The sequence below is a fragment of the Pteropus alecto genome, unplaced genomic scaffold, assembly GCF_000325575.1.
Source record: "Pteropus alecto unplaced genomic scaffold, ASM32557v1 scaffold34, whole genome shotgun sequence".
Classification (NCBI taxonomy): domain Eukaryota; kingdom Metazoa; phylum Chordata; class Mammalia; order Chiroptera; family Pteropodidae; genus Pteropus; species Pteropus alecto.
Window position 1 is genome coordinate 1229269 of NW_006435763.1, and position 12985 is coordinate 1242253.

Sequence of the window (12985 nt, forward strand, 5' to 3'; positions counted from 1 at the left end):
TGAGTGACGGGCCTGCAACCCAGTCTGGGCTCCTTGCTGAGCCGAGTCCCGGTGTGGAGCTCTATCTGCCGGGAGGGGCACCTTTGTTATTAACACAAAGCCATGTTACGAGGTCGGTAAGTTACTGGCCCCATTTCCCAGATGTGACTTGCCTAAGGTCAAACTCATATAAAGGAGGCAGTCAAGATGCAAACTCGTCTTCTGGCTTCTTTGGAGGGTCTCCCCGTGCTGGACCTGCTCCCCGAGCCTCACTTCTTGGGTGGAAGAAGCAATGCTCATAGGAAGCAGGCATGTGACATCTGGAATCGCACTGGACATTGATGGAATGATTCTACATTTAGTGGATTTCAAGTCCATGCATCTTTTAAACCCCCACTTTCCCCTCAGGACTCTCCCCAAATCTCCCTTCTCACACTCACCTCGGGCCTCTCGAATGTCTTCTATCCCCATTTCTTGACTCCTGCCAGACCTTTGTCCCCCACGCACATCTCACCTGTAGGACGGAACTGTCTGTACCTGGTTTAATGTGGTGTGCGTGTGAAGGTGCTTTGAAAAGCAGTAGGTACTCGGCAAAGTAGAGAGAATGATGCTTTCTCCAATTCTCCCTTCTCACACTCACCTCGGGCCTCTCGAATGTCTTCTATCCCCATTTCTTGACTCCTGCCAGACCTTTGTCCCCCACGCACATCTCACCTGTAGGACGGAACTGTCTGTACCTGGTTTAATGTGGTGTACATGTGAAGGTGCTTTGAAAAGCAGTAGGTACTCGGCAAAGTAGAGAGAATGATGCTATTTTCTTTTCATGAAACTTCAAGTGGACCCAGTTTCACTCATTGGTTTGTTCCTTCCCTCCCTCCCTCATTTTTACTGGAGTCTACCATGAGCCCAGCCTGGGGGTACCACACCTCTGACTTCTCTGAAATTTGGGCCTGATTTCCAGCTCAGCCAGCAGGCCTTTGCCACCACACCCCAAAAGGCTGGCCCTGGCTTGTCAGGCTTGTGGAAGTCAGGAGGGAGGCTGGTCCAGGCCAGCCAGCTTGGTTGCTCCCCCAAAACGGCTGGACCTCCAACTTGGGAGGCCCTGACTCTTCCTCCGCCTTTGGTCAACCATGAGGTTTTCTGTTTATGGATGCCTTTCCCCAATCTCAAAGAGAAAAAAAAAAAAAAAAAAGGGCAGGGCCCCCAGAGGTGGGCCTGGAGGGGCACCTTTGTTATTAACACAAAGCCATGTTATGTTGGAGTTGCATACATTTTTTTAATTGAGAGGTCAGCCTCCTAAGTATTGCTTTTACAAGTTTATCGAAGTCAAGTATTCATACCACTCGCATTTTCTAAAAATATTTCTGGCCAGAAGAGCAAATGTGGCCCTTCCCCGGCACGATGGATCAGTTCTGGCAACTTGATGAACAAGCAGCTTGAAATGAGTAAGTCAAAATCCTACCCTCAGTCCCCAACACGGTCCTCGCCTCTTCTCCTGAGCCACTCCCAGAAACAGTCACTGCATCTAAGACCAGCCTGGTCCAAACCCAGCGGGCTCAGGGCTCCACGGGCATCAGCTGGATGTGTGTGTCTGTGGTTTGAAGTGTCCTCTTGAAGGTTAAGTGGGGGAAGCAGGTGCAGTCGGGGGGTGAAAAGCAGGGAGGCAGACTCTGGCTGGTTCCTGTAAACATCCATCGCAACGGCAAAAGGTCAGAAGCCAAGGCAAGGCCATTTGTGCGAGCTGCAGGCGGGTGAGGTTTTCAGATGCCCCAGCCTTCTCCCTTTGGGGAGCGGGGCAAATGCACTCAGTCTCAACCTCTCCATTGCACTGTCCTGGGTCTGGACAGGAACCTCTCTGTTGGCACGGAGCTTTCGAGAGGAGCAGGCCTAACAAGAGGGAAAAAAGGGTGTTACCAGCATGGAAGCACCACCTGCCACCCATTCTCGGGGGATCTGGACACCCCCGCCAGGCCCCAGGAGGCTTGGGGTGGGCCAGGGAAGTCTTCCTCCATCTCTCGAATTCAGGGAATTACCAGAAGCCCCCAACTCAGGCTGGGGGTGTTTTCTGATCATTTTTGTGAAAAACTAATGAATCTGCCTGATTGCTAAGGACCCTGGGCTGAAGAACTGGTGTGATCTGACATAAGAGAGGGACTGTCCATTACTGGGGAGAACAGTCTGCTCAGGAGTCACCCAGGACTTGCTGGCTGACTTGAGCTCCAGGTGGCTGGAGCGAGCTCTAGGTAGTGGGCAGGGCTTGGCAGCATCTCCCACGTTGCCCAGAAAATGCTTTGCAGCCAAGCTACTCAGCAGCCCCATTTCTCTTGTCCTTTTGGGCTACGGCACCATCCTCCACCTGGCCCCTCAAAGGTCTCTATTCCCTGTTCCCTTCTCTCTGTCCAGCTTGGTGCCAGCGTGTCTGCAGCATCTCACTGGGCTACGGCACCATCCTCCACCTGGCCCCTCGAAGGTCTCTATTCCCTGTTCCCTTCTCTCTGTGTCCAGCTTGGTGCCAGCGTGTCTGCAGCATCTCACACTACCGTGCCCAACCCCCTGCCCCAGTTCTGAGTCTCATCTTTGCCAGCTCAGCCTAGTCCTTCTGCAAATGTCATCAGGCACCACATAAAATTTCCGTTAAACACCCAACACGTATTGTGTGTCAGGGTGCTATCGACATTTGGGGCAGGAAGTTTCTCCAATGGGGCGGGGTGGGCTATTCTGGGCATAGCAGGATGTTTAGCAGCATCCCTGGTCCTTGACCACTAAATGCCAGTAGCACTCACAGGTATGTTGACTAAAAATGCCCCCTTGCCCCATTTCCAAGGACCACCCAAGAGGGCAGAATTGCTTCCACTGAGAACCATGCATCTCCTGCAGGAGGAAGCCGCCTGTAGTTCCTGTGATCACTTTCCAAAAAAACAATTTGCACTTGAATCTCAGGGTCTGCTCCCAGGAGAGTACACCTGAGATGGAGCCTTACCCAGGTGATTTCATTCAACCCTCCTAACAACCCCAGGAGTTATATAATATTAATGATCCCATTTTACAGGTGGAGACACTTAGAGAGGGTAAATGACTTGTCTAACCTCTCCAGGTCTTTGTCCTACTGAAGATCTCAAAGACTACAAAACCTCATACCTCCCATGTGCCAGGTCCTGAGCTGGGTGCCGGGGACCCTGTGAGGAGCGCGGCTCCTGCCTTTGACACAATCTAGTGAGAAATTTCAGCCCAAGGTAATATGCCTGACAACAGGAGGAAGCATGGGATGGATGGAGCTCAGAGTCTGGGGAAGGCTGTGTACAAAGGGCACACCAGGTGGAGGGCATGGGGACCAGGGCACAGCAGGTCCTGGAACCTCCCGTAGTTTGGCACTGGGTAAGGGGAGGGGGTAGACGGCAGGGAGACAAGGCTGGACAGGTTAGCAGAGGCCAAATCGTTCAAGTTTCTTGTGACCTTTGCCAGATTCATCTCCTGGAGGCCAGCTGGGATCATGTCCTTCCAATGCTCAGAGACATTCCCTGCTTCACGATGACACGGGTAAGCCATCGTGTCCTCAGGCCCTATCCCACCTCCCCACTGGACCTGGCAGGCAGGAGGGGAAACTGGGGCCACAGCCAGAGCATTGGCGAGCTCAGTGCTCTCGAGAGGGTTCCCCTCCCAGCCCACCAGGAAACCCCGTTCTGCTCACTTCCCTCCTCTTAGGAACCCCTGGGGTTCCTGTGCCAGGGGTGGGGGCGGGGGGCAGTCAGCGGTGGTGCTGAGAACCCTGATGTCTGTGAACGTGGAGCAGAACTCGTTATTCAGATTCACCCTCACCGGGGCTCACGGCAGCCATCTCCGAGGCAGGGGACCCTACTTGAGCCCATTCGACTTGTGGGGACAGGGTGTTAGAGAACACAGAATCGCTCCGCGGAACAGGGACTCTCTCCTTTCCCAGTTCTTGTGACCACAAACAGCACTGAGTCCCCGACACTGTCAGTCTGGCTGGAGCGTCTCTCACGTGTGCTAATCTCTGTCTGAACAGGCTCAGGGCCTGGCAGGCGCTGGCTCCAGCTGGAATTCACTAGCTCTTCCGTTTTAAGGGTGATTACCTGCAGTCACCTTCTATTTGTGGCAAGTGATGCCAGTTTTCCATATTTGCTCGTAATATTAAGTTCCTCTCTTTCCAGAACATTAATTTCACATTAAAGATTTAGAGACGGTTTAAAGAAAACAACTACATAAATAATAGTTCAAGCAGTAGGACATAGAGCAAAAATTGTTGACAGTGTCATGTGAGGTTTGGGAGACCTTGAGCCAAGTCGGTCCTGCTTGCTCCACAGAGAATGAAGGGGCCCAGAGAGGGCGGTGACATGCCCGAGGTCACACAGCAAGCTGAAGATAGAGATGTGGTCCCAGGTCTCTGAGTGAAGTCCTGGAGCCTCTCATTCTGTGCCACTCGCTGGTGGCTGTTAAAGATCAGTCTCCTTGTTCCTTTGACTTGCAAGTCTGGCCTCACAGTAAACCCCAGAATGAGAATAGCTGACATCATCAATCAAGCACTTTATGCTCGCCTTATACTATCTGCTTTAGAGTCTTAGTTCGTTTATTTCTCAAAACAACCTTAGGTGGGGCCAAGGAGAACCATCATTCCTGAATTTCAGATGGGGCTCAGAGAGGTTAAGTAAATTGTACAAGGCCACACAGCAAGAAGGGGCAGAGCCAGGATCTGAACCTCTGTGGTCTGACCCCAAAATCTTAATTCCTCTCAGCATCTTGGGTTCATCTCTATCCTCCAAGGCATCAAAAGCCCCAGCTGAAAAGCATCCTGGGGCTGCAGCTTATAGAATCCAAGGCAGTGGGTTCTCCAACCTTCTAATATCATTAGAACACGAGACAATTCGTTAGCCATTGGCTTTTTTTCTTTCTGAAACTGTAAGCTTTCATTCCAGGCCACTCCCCAGAGCTGGACAGTAGGAGTGGCTATCTGACTGGCTTCTGTCGTTAGAATGACAGTTGGGCACTTGATAAATTTTTAAGCAGCAATGTCCTAGCTTGCTACCTCTGCAGAGAAGCTGCCTAGTTTGGAGCTGGGCATTAAGTGAGAAAATGGTCCTTGTGGGCGTGATGCGGAAGGGATTCTTTTGTGCAGTTCAGCCATCCCACTGTCCTCCTCCTCTGGGGTGGCCAGGGTGAGGTCTGGAACTGGCCTGTCTTGGGTAATGCTGACTCTGCCCCTTCCTAGCCGTGTGACCTCAGGCAAGTCGCCTAATCTTTCTGAGTCTGTTTGCTCATCTGAAAGGAAGACAACAAATGCCTATCTCAGTGGGCTGTTTGTTGTGAGGATTACATAAAATTGTGGGGGTGGAATGCCTGCCATACCTAGCAACCTGAGGCATCACTACCTGCTGGCTCTTCTCCTTGTCCTCACCTGTTCTCAGTCAGAAGACACCAGGCAGGGCGACCCGCTCAGTGCTGGGGGCCTTCTGAGAGGAGCAGCCCTTTTCCTCCTCCAAAGGCCTTGCCTGCTGGAAACCCATTACTCGTTCCTCTTCGTCCACATATCAAACAACCAATTAAAGTGGCCATGTCACCACAGACGTCACCCTGACATGATTTGCCCAGTGTCTCCACTGTCATCTCCACGACGGGCTGTGCAGCAGGGGCCTCTGCCTTATCTAGTTGATGAGTGTCTGGCCGGAAGGGGACAGGAGAAGAAAAGCTTCCTGTCTGCCTGGGTCCATGTCCCTGAAGGAAGCCAGCATCCTGGAGAGACAAGGACCAGTTTCTCAAACGTGGATTCTGGTTTACGTGTCAGCTGTCGACGCTCATCAGTCGTGGGTTTTGTGAAGATTTTTGGTCTGGAGCGTGTCTCCAGTCGGTCGGTGCCCAAGACTCGGTGAGGCTCATAGGGCAGCATTTGCCAACACCTCCACGAGTCCTGCCACATCCAGGAACCACGTGGACTGCTCTTCATTTAGCATTTTCAACCAATACGCCTTTTTTTAACTCCAAAATTTTAAAAAGAACCTTTTTTTGTCACTATCATGAACAAAAAGTCGTATACTTTGTCATAAACGAGACAATGCCAAAAATAAACATGATGGAAATGAAACTACAAATTCTAGCGAGATGCCCCTGGCCTGCAAAGGTGAGCCTGGGCTTGGTTTCTCTGATCAAAGGGAAAAGTAGCAAGTGCCACAAAGATGGCAGACAGCTGACAGCTGGGTGGCACTCTGCCTCAGTGTACCCACTGCCTCCCAGGATGCCTATGACAGAGGACCTCACTGGGGAAGCACTGGGAGTGTGGCTGAGTGGATGGACTCAACCACCTCATAGCTGGGCATCTGGGGTGAGTCACTGAACCTCCCCAAGCCTCAGTGTCCCGCCCTACATAATGGCGCTACCTACCTGCTTTACTGGGTGACCGCAGGGGAAGCTATGGAAAAGTGGGGGAGGCGGTTATTTTTAACTACCCCACCAAGTCTCTTGCCAGGAAGGAATCCCAGGAATGAAGCCTTCCCCTTCTGGAGGTGACTGGAACTAGAACCAGCTCCCAGCCACCCTCAGGCTCAGGGCAGGGGGCGAGGGCTGTGGAGCACCAGTTATCATCCCCGGGCTGCTTCAGAGGCTGCCTGCACAGACATACCCTTCTTGGTAACTGGTCCCCAAGAACAGCAAGAGAGCCAAAGAAAGGAGAAGGCCTCCTGGGCTAAGTCTGAGTCTAACACACAATCAACACTGGCAGCATCATTTACTAAGAACTGACTACATACCCGTCCTTCACCATCTCATCCACTGTGCACAAGCTTTTCAGTGGATACTATTATCCTAGGGAGATGAACTCACTTGTTCAAGGTGTTGGTGCAGCTGAGATTTAAACCCAGATCTGACTGCAAAGCCTCTCTGCCACAATTTTAGGGGTACATGGAGATGGACTCAAACAAGACCGAGTCACACGCAGCGAGCAAGCTATTTGCTTTTTGGTTCTAGGTCAGTCCTTATGATTACTTCCAGGAGAAAGTTCCACTTTGGAGCTGGGGTATCTTTATCACCTGACAGTTGCTAATCTGTCTTTTTAACGAAGAGCAGGCCAGAGGCCCAGCGCCTTTAGTTGGGTTTAGCATTTGGCCAGAAGCTAATGACTTTGGCACTTACTGTTTTATCTGTGCCAAGTGATGCTGGTTTTCTCTTTTCAGTGACATAAACATTCTTTAAAGAAATAGTAACTTTACAGTGAAAAGAACTGGCAGACACCACCTAAGCCAAGTGATCAAAGCTAACATCGCCAGGAACAGATAGGTATCATGCGTCTTCTGATATGATGCACTCAGAAAACATGCATTCACTTCTCTGTGGTCTTCCTGCCAAAAATGCATCATCTGAATCTAATCTCAGGAGTTGCATCAGATAAACCCAAAGTGAAAGACACTCCACAAAATACCAGACTTTTACTCTTTAAAAATGTCAATGTCATGAAAGATACAAACAGACTAAGGAGCTGGTCCAGACCGAAGGAGGCACAAGAGACATAACAATTAATGCAAAGAGCGAGCTGGGATTGGATCCTGGACCTCATCCCCCTCCCCTTGTTTATTGTGAAAGGACTATTGATGAAACCGAATGAAGGCATCAATCGGATTGTTCCTACGATTGTTATCAGTGTTAAATTTGCTGATTTTGACCGTTGGATTGTGGTTATGTAAGTGACTGTCCTTGTTCTGAGGAAATACACTGCAATATTTAGGAGTAAAGGAGCATAAAGTCTGCAATCTGTTTTCAAATGATTCAGAAAAAGAACTACGCATGTGTGTATGTATATAGGTTCATGCACACAACAGAGTAAACGTGCCGCATCCACGAGCAAACGTGGCAAAATGTTCATCCATGCAATTGGTGAATTGGGGTGAAGGGTATATGGGAATACGTCTCTTATAACCTTTGTCTAACTGTAAATAGTTTTATTGAAAAGAAAAAAAACAAAAATACTCAGAAAAAAGGGGTGAGAGTGCATGAGGCAGGCCTGGCAGAGCCAGGAGTGGTATTCCAAGGGCAAGGGTCAGAGCCCCTCCCGGGAGGCCCCTGGACCCCCAGGCCTGCAAAGTGAGCCTGGGCACTGGGTGGGAAGCTCAGCTGTCTTACTCTGGCCCCTCACTCCCCGTTTCTGGGCCTCAGTTTCTTTAATTGTGAGATGGGGATAATGATGTCTGTCCCTTGTATTGTGATTTAGGTTTCCCAAAAGCAACCTAAACTTACAGAAGTCCCAGGGGGAAAAGTCAGCAGATAAAGCAGGAATACGAAGGTCCAGTTGAGAGGAGCCCTTAATTTCTTATCTCCATAAAATAGACGCAAGGGCTGTGAGGGTGTCCCTTGGACACGATCTCCAGTTTGCGCCAAGGGAGTGGGACCTCTGACATCTCAGCTATCTTGAATCACACAGTGGGGTCTTCCCCTGTCCAAAGGGGCAGCCAGCACGAATGCACCCTGTGGACGGTGCCCTTCCGGGTTAGCTTTATGTCAGGACAGAGCCGGAAAGTCAGCAGGTCTGGGGATGCACATGCCTACCCCCCATCATCACTGCCTGTCTTCCCACCCAGACCCCTGCCTGGAGCTCCACCAGCTGCCTGGGGCATATCCCAGGACCTGAATCTATCATGCCCGTGTCCCCAAGGGAGGTTTGAGCAGAGCAGTGATATGTCCAGCCTGTGTGTTCCACGGACGGCACAGACCACAGATGGCACAGAGGGAGCAGGGCAGGTAGATCGGGAAGGAGCAGCTGCAGCACCCAGTTAGGAGACTGAAGCCTGGGAAACCTTGTAGTAAGTAGACTGCTGGGTCTAGTTCCCTGTAGCTCCGAATCTGAGCTCCACCAGGCCATACTGACTCTGGCAGCTGCATTCTCCAGTCTCTCCATTTCCAGCACAGTGAGGCTCCTCTCCACAGCCCTCCCTCTGTGCCAAGAGAGAGCTGGCAGGCACCAGTGGCTTTCATCAGGAACCGGGACAAATCAATCTGGCTGAGCTGCCTCCGCATCGGAACTGCTGGGACCTGCAGACTCTCACCGGCTCCCAGGCCAGCACAGTGGCCCCCTCTCCTGGGAGGGAGGGAGGGAGCGAGCTCCTGACTCCCCACCCCCTGCTCCTGAGCAACGATTAATGCCCTAGAACAGCTCTCTCCAGGGCTCCAGATCTGGTGGCCTTTGGAGGCACAGGGCCGAGGGCAAGGTCTCCCGAGGGTCCTGGGCCTGGAATGCAGAGTGGGAAGGCTGTCTTGGGAGTCTAGACCTGCACCCACTCAGCATTCAGCCAGTTCTCTTTTGCTCATCGTGGGACATAAATATTCTCGCATGGGTGTATGTGCAAGTTTAGGCATTGCAAGGGCCCGAGCATACACATTTTCCATTATACCTGACTGTTAACAATAATAGCAGTTAATTTTAATATTTACTATATGCAGGACAGTCTAAGGGCTTTACATATATCTCATTTAATCCTCACAAGGAGGTAGATTTTCATCATCCCCGCTTTCTAGAGAGGAATCTGACACACAGGGAGGTATGCCGCATGTCCAAGGTCACAGCTAGGATTGGGCATCTGAATCTGAGGTCCTCGACCTTAACACTGCCTCCTTAATTGGTGCTCAACAAGTGTTCGAGGACCTGAATTATGTGGGTGCACACATAAGAGAGAAAAAGAGAGAGAGAGCAAAAGTGAGTGCATCTTTTCATTTTGAGATCCGCCTGCATCCCCACTGCTTGGCATGTCCCTCACCCGTAGTCAGTGTTTCCTAGATTGGCTTGTGTGTAACAAGAGATTGTGTCCATGTGAGAACGAGCGAGAAAGAACAAGATTTGACCACTGGTGTTCCTCTGCTTATGGAAAGGGGTCTGGAGATGGGGAGTGATCATATCATCTTTAATCTTTCCCAAAGGCTTTTCCTTCTGCCAGCAACCCCTCCCCCACCCAAGTCTGGGCTTCTCAGGTCCTCGGGGCCAAGGCCACCTTGGCTTGGCTTGGGGAGTGAGGAAGAAGGAATGTTGTGCGTGGCTTCTACTATTTCTCTGGGCACGAGTATTTCTCACAGCATCGGGCCTCCCCACCTCCTAGGGTCTGGCCCTGTCACTTTGAAAGCTTTGCAGGGGTGTCCCTGAGACACACTTCCTCTGTTTCTGCTCAGACAGTGTTTGCTGTAAAGTATGTCAAAGCATTTGGGCTTCAGTTTTTGGTTCAGAGTATGCCAATGTTTTCACTTGGAAGGGGAAGTGTTTCTGTTGATATGGTAGAGATAAAATAAGACATTCTTCATCAAGTTATACTGTCTGAAAGTCAAGCATTTGGCTTTGGAGCACGGATTCATCTTGGGATCCCCAGAGCTTAGCACTGGGCTTGGCAGAACAGCAGGCAGGGCTAATATTTGTTGAATGACTGGATGAGTGAATATGGAAACAGCCTAGAAGCAGGTGTGGTAGATGATCAATATCAGTATAGGTTTCGAATGGCTCTCATAGGCTCTACCTTCAAAAAGTGTTCTCCTTCTGTTTGTGTTTCTCCATCTTCACTAACCTAGGCTCATCCAAGCCTGTCACCTCTGACCCAAGCCACTGAACAGCTCCTAACCGGCTTCTCTGTTATCACATTTGCCCCTATAGCCCATTCTGCCCACAACTGCCAAAGCCATCTTTGTAAAGTGTGAACTGGAATTGTGTCATCCCCTGCCTAAAACCTTCTGATGGCTTCCCACTGCTCATGGCTGTGGCCTCCAGATCCCGCACAGTCTGGCCCCTACTCACCCCAATGACACCTCTTGGGGCCACTCTCCAGCCATGCTGGCCTCCTTTCAGTTGCTGCAAGAACTGTCTCCCACCCGATGGCCTTTGCTCTGGAGATTCCCTTTGCCTGGATTGTTATTCTCCAGGTCTTTGTGTCTGGCTACTTCCATCAGTTTAGGGCTCAGCTCAAATGTGTCATCTCAGAGGGGCCTTCTCTTGACCCCCCAATCTGCAGCAGCCGATCTCTGTTCTTTTGTGTCACTCACTCAGTAGATATTGAGCACCTACTAGATACCACGCATCATTCTAAGTGCTGAGGAAACAGCAGGGCACACAATACGGGATGCCCGTGTCCTTCTTACCTGCCTTCATAGCCCTCAAAAAAAATCTGATTATCTTGTCTGGGAGCCTGCTTGTCTTTCTCACCAAGTGCCAGGAGGGCTGGGGCTAAGTCCGTCTTGTTCTCGGTGTTCCCCATCAGGCACAGTAAATACTCAGTAAACATTTGTTCAATAAAAGAACTAATGGATGGATGGCAGGCAGACTGGGTAGGTATGCAGAGCAGCTCAACTGAAGCTTTCTTCAAAGAAATCTCACTGCTGACCCGTCAAGGGAGCCCCTGGCCCGCAGCACTACTGGCAGTAGATCCAGCCCCACCCTGTATGGTCATCTTGGCTCAGACAGGCAACAGAGGAGAGGTGTTACTTCACCCTGCCTGGAGTCAGGGGCATTAGTGTCTGTTTTCCAAAAGAAGCCCTTGCCCATGGCCTCAGTACTCCCATCCACTGCCACTCGGGCCTTGTGCCTATTGACACTCCAGCACTGGCCGGCTGACGGGCTCCAGCCAAGGAGTTTCTGCATGCCCCGTGAACCCTCACCAGACCCAACAGTCTGCCGGTCTCTCTCTCATCTAGTCCAGCAGCCTCTCTTCCTTGCTATGTGACTTTGGCCAAGTCTTTCTCCTTTCTGGATCTTCATTTCCCTCCCACCAAAACACAAGGTGGGGCTGCACACAGCTTCCTGGTCACAATCCAGAGGAAGGACTTTAACATTTCAGTGCAATGATCCTGCGGTTCCTTCTCCTGCTGGCCCAAGAGCCCCCTGAGGCCTTGCAAACACTGCAAGGCCCAAGCACCAACCCCCAGCTTGCCTGCTCAATGAAGGCAGCCTGTGAAACTGGCAGCCCCTGCAGATGTGAGCTGCAGAACTGCTGAGCTGGGGCACCCTGAAACCTCATTCCAAAAAAGCAAACCCAAGGCCAAAGGTAGTAAGGGTTCTTTGCTGAATTCTCCTCTCACAGCCAGGAGCCTTGCTGAGTCCCCACCCAGTCCCCCAAGGGGCCACAGGACAAAGGTGATCCGTGCCTGGCTTCTTATCTTTTCTGACACTCCAAATCTTTATCCTTCCAGGACTAGTGAGGATTCCCCCTCACAAACACACACACACACAAACCAAGGTCATCAGCAAGCCAGGCTGAGGATGGGAGGAGGGGCTGACAGCTCTGCCTCAAATGGATATGGGTGCAAAGGCTTTTTCCACAAGCTGTAGCAGTTAGTACGCCGGCTAACCCAAATGCCACCTTAGGCCCTGCCTCCCTTCCCTTCTTCAACAGCTATCACCTTCGTTAGGGGAAGCTTTCCAACTCCAACTAAAGACCTAAGAGGAGCCCAGCCATTCCTGGCACCCAAATAGACGTGGGGGAGGTAGACGGAGCAATCAGAAGGCTGGGGGAGGGGTGTGTGTTCGGCTTGGAGATGCCTCTCTCGTCCCCACCAGCGCCCCAACCCGCCCTCATTCCACTAAGAGAGGGCACTTACAAGCCTTGGAGGCCAGAGAGGGCCTCGTCCTGGAGGTCCCATCCCTGGCCAGACGATGCCCTCAACCAGCAGCGGCGGCATGATCTGGGCTCCTGGTCCTGGAGGAGGGTTGCGGGTCGCGGGAGGAGTGGGGGACCGGAGCCAAGCCTACTCCAAGTAACCATCGAAGACATCGAGCTCTGAGTCGGCATCGTAGAGTCCCGAGCCGGGGTCGGAGAGCACGCCGAGGTCCACGAGCGCTTGGTCCATGTCCTCCGGCAGGAAGACGAGGCCCACGTTGAGGACGATGTACTCCATGAGAAAGGCGTAGTACAGGATCAGCACATTGACGAAGAACAGGCCCACGTAGAACATAGAGGGCAGCAGCGGCGGCGGCACGTTGGGGACCAGGGGGCCCAGCGCGTCCAGGTGGGCCGCGACCCGGGCGCCGGGCATGCAGGGG

At 51.7% G+C, this 12985-nt stretch overlaps 1 protein-coding gene across 2 annotated transcripts; it reads right to left on the reverse strand.

Moving 5' to 3' along the window:
• Positions 1–403: 403 nt before the first annotated feature.
• On the reverse strand, positions 404–12982 carry DEXI (Dexi homolog). Of its 2 annotated transcripts, XR_003046051.1 has the most exons (3): positions 12544–12687; positions 620–1866; positions 404–419 (listed from the first exon to the last, which is right to left on the reverse strand). XR_003046051.1 is itself a non-coding variant. In XM_006910885.2 (2 exons), exon 1 carries the CDS (start codon positions 12976–12978, stop codon positions 12691–12693), a length of 288 nt encoding a protein of 95 aa, XP_006910947.1. In that variant the 5' UTR covers positions 12979–12982; the 3' UTR covers positions 1231–1866; positions 12544–12690. The 2 variants fall into 2 exon arrangements, 1 of the variants encoding a protein (XP_006910947.1); XM_006910885.2 differs by lacking the exon at positions 404–419 and having other exon boundaries at positions 1231–1866; positions 12544–12982.
• Between the last annotated feature and the right edge of the window lie 3 nt (positions 12983–12985).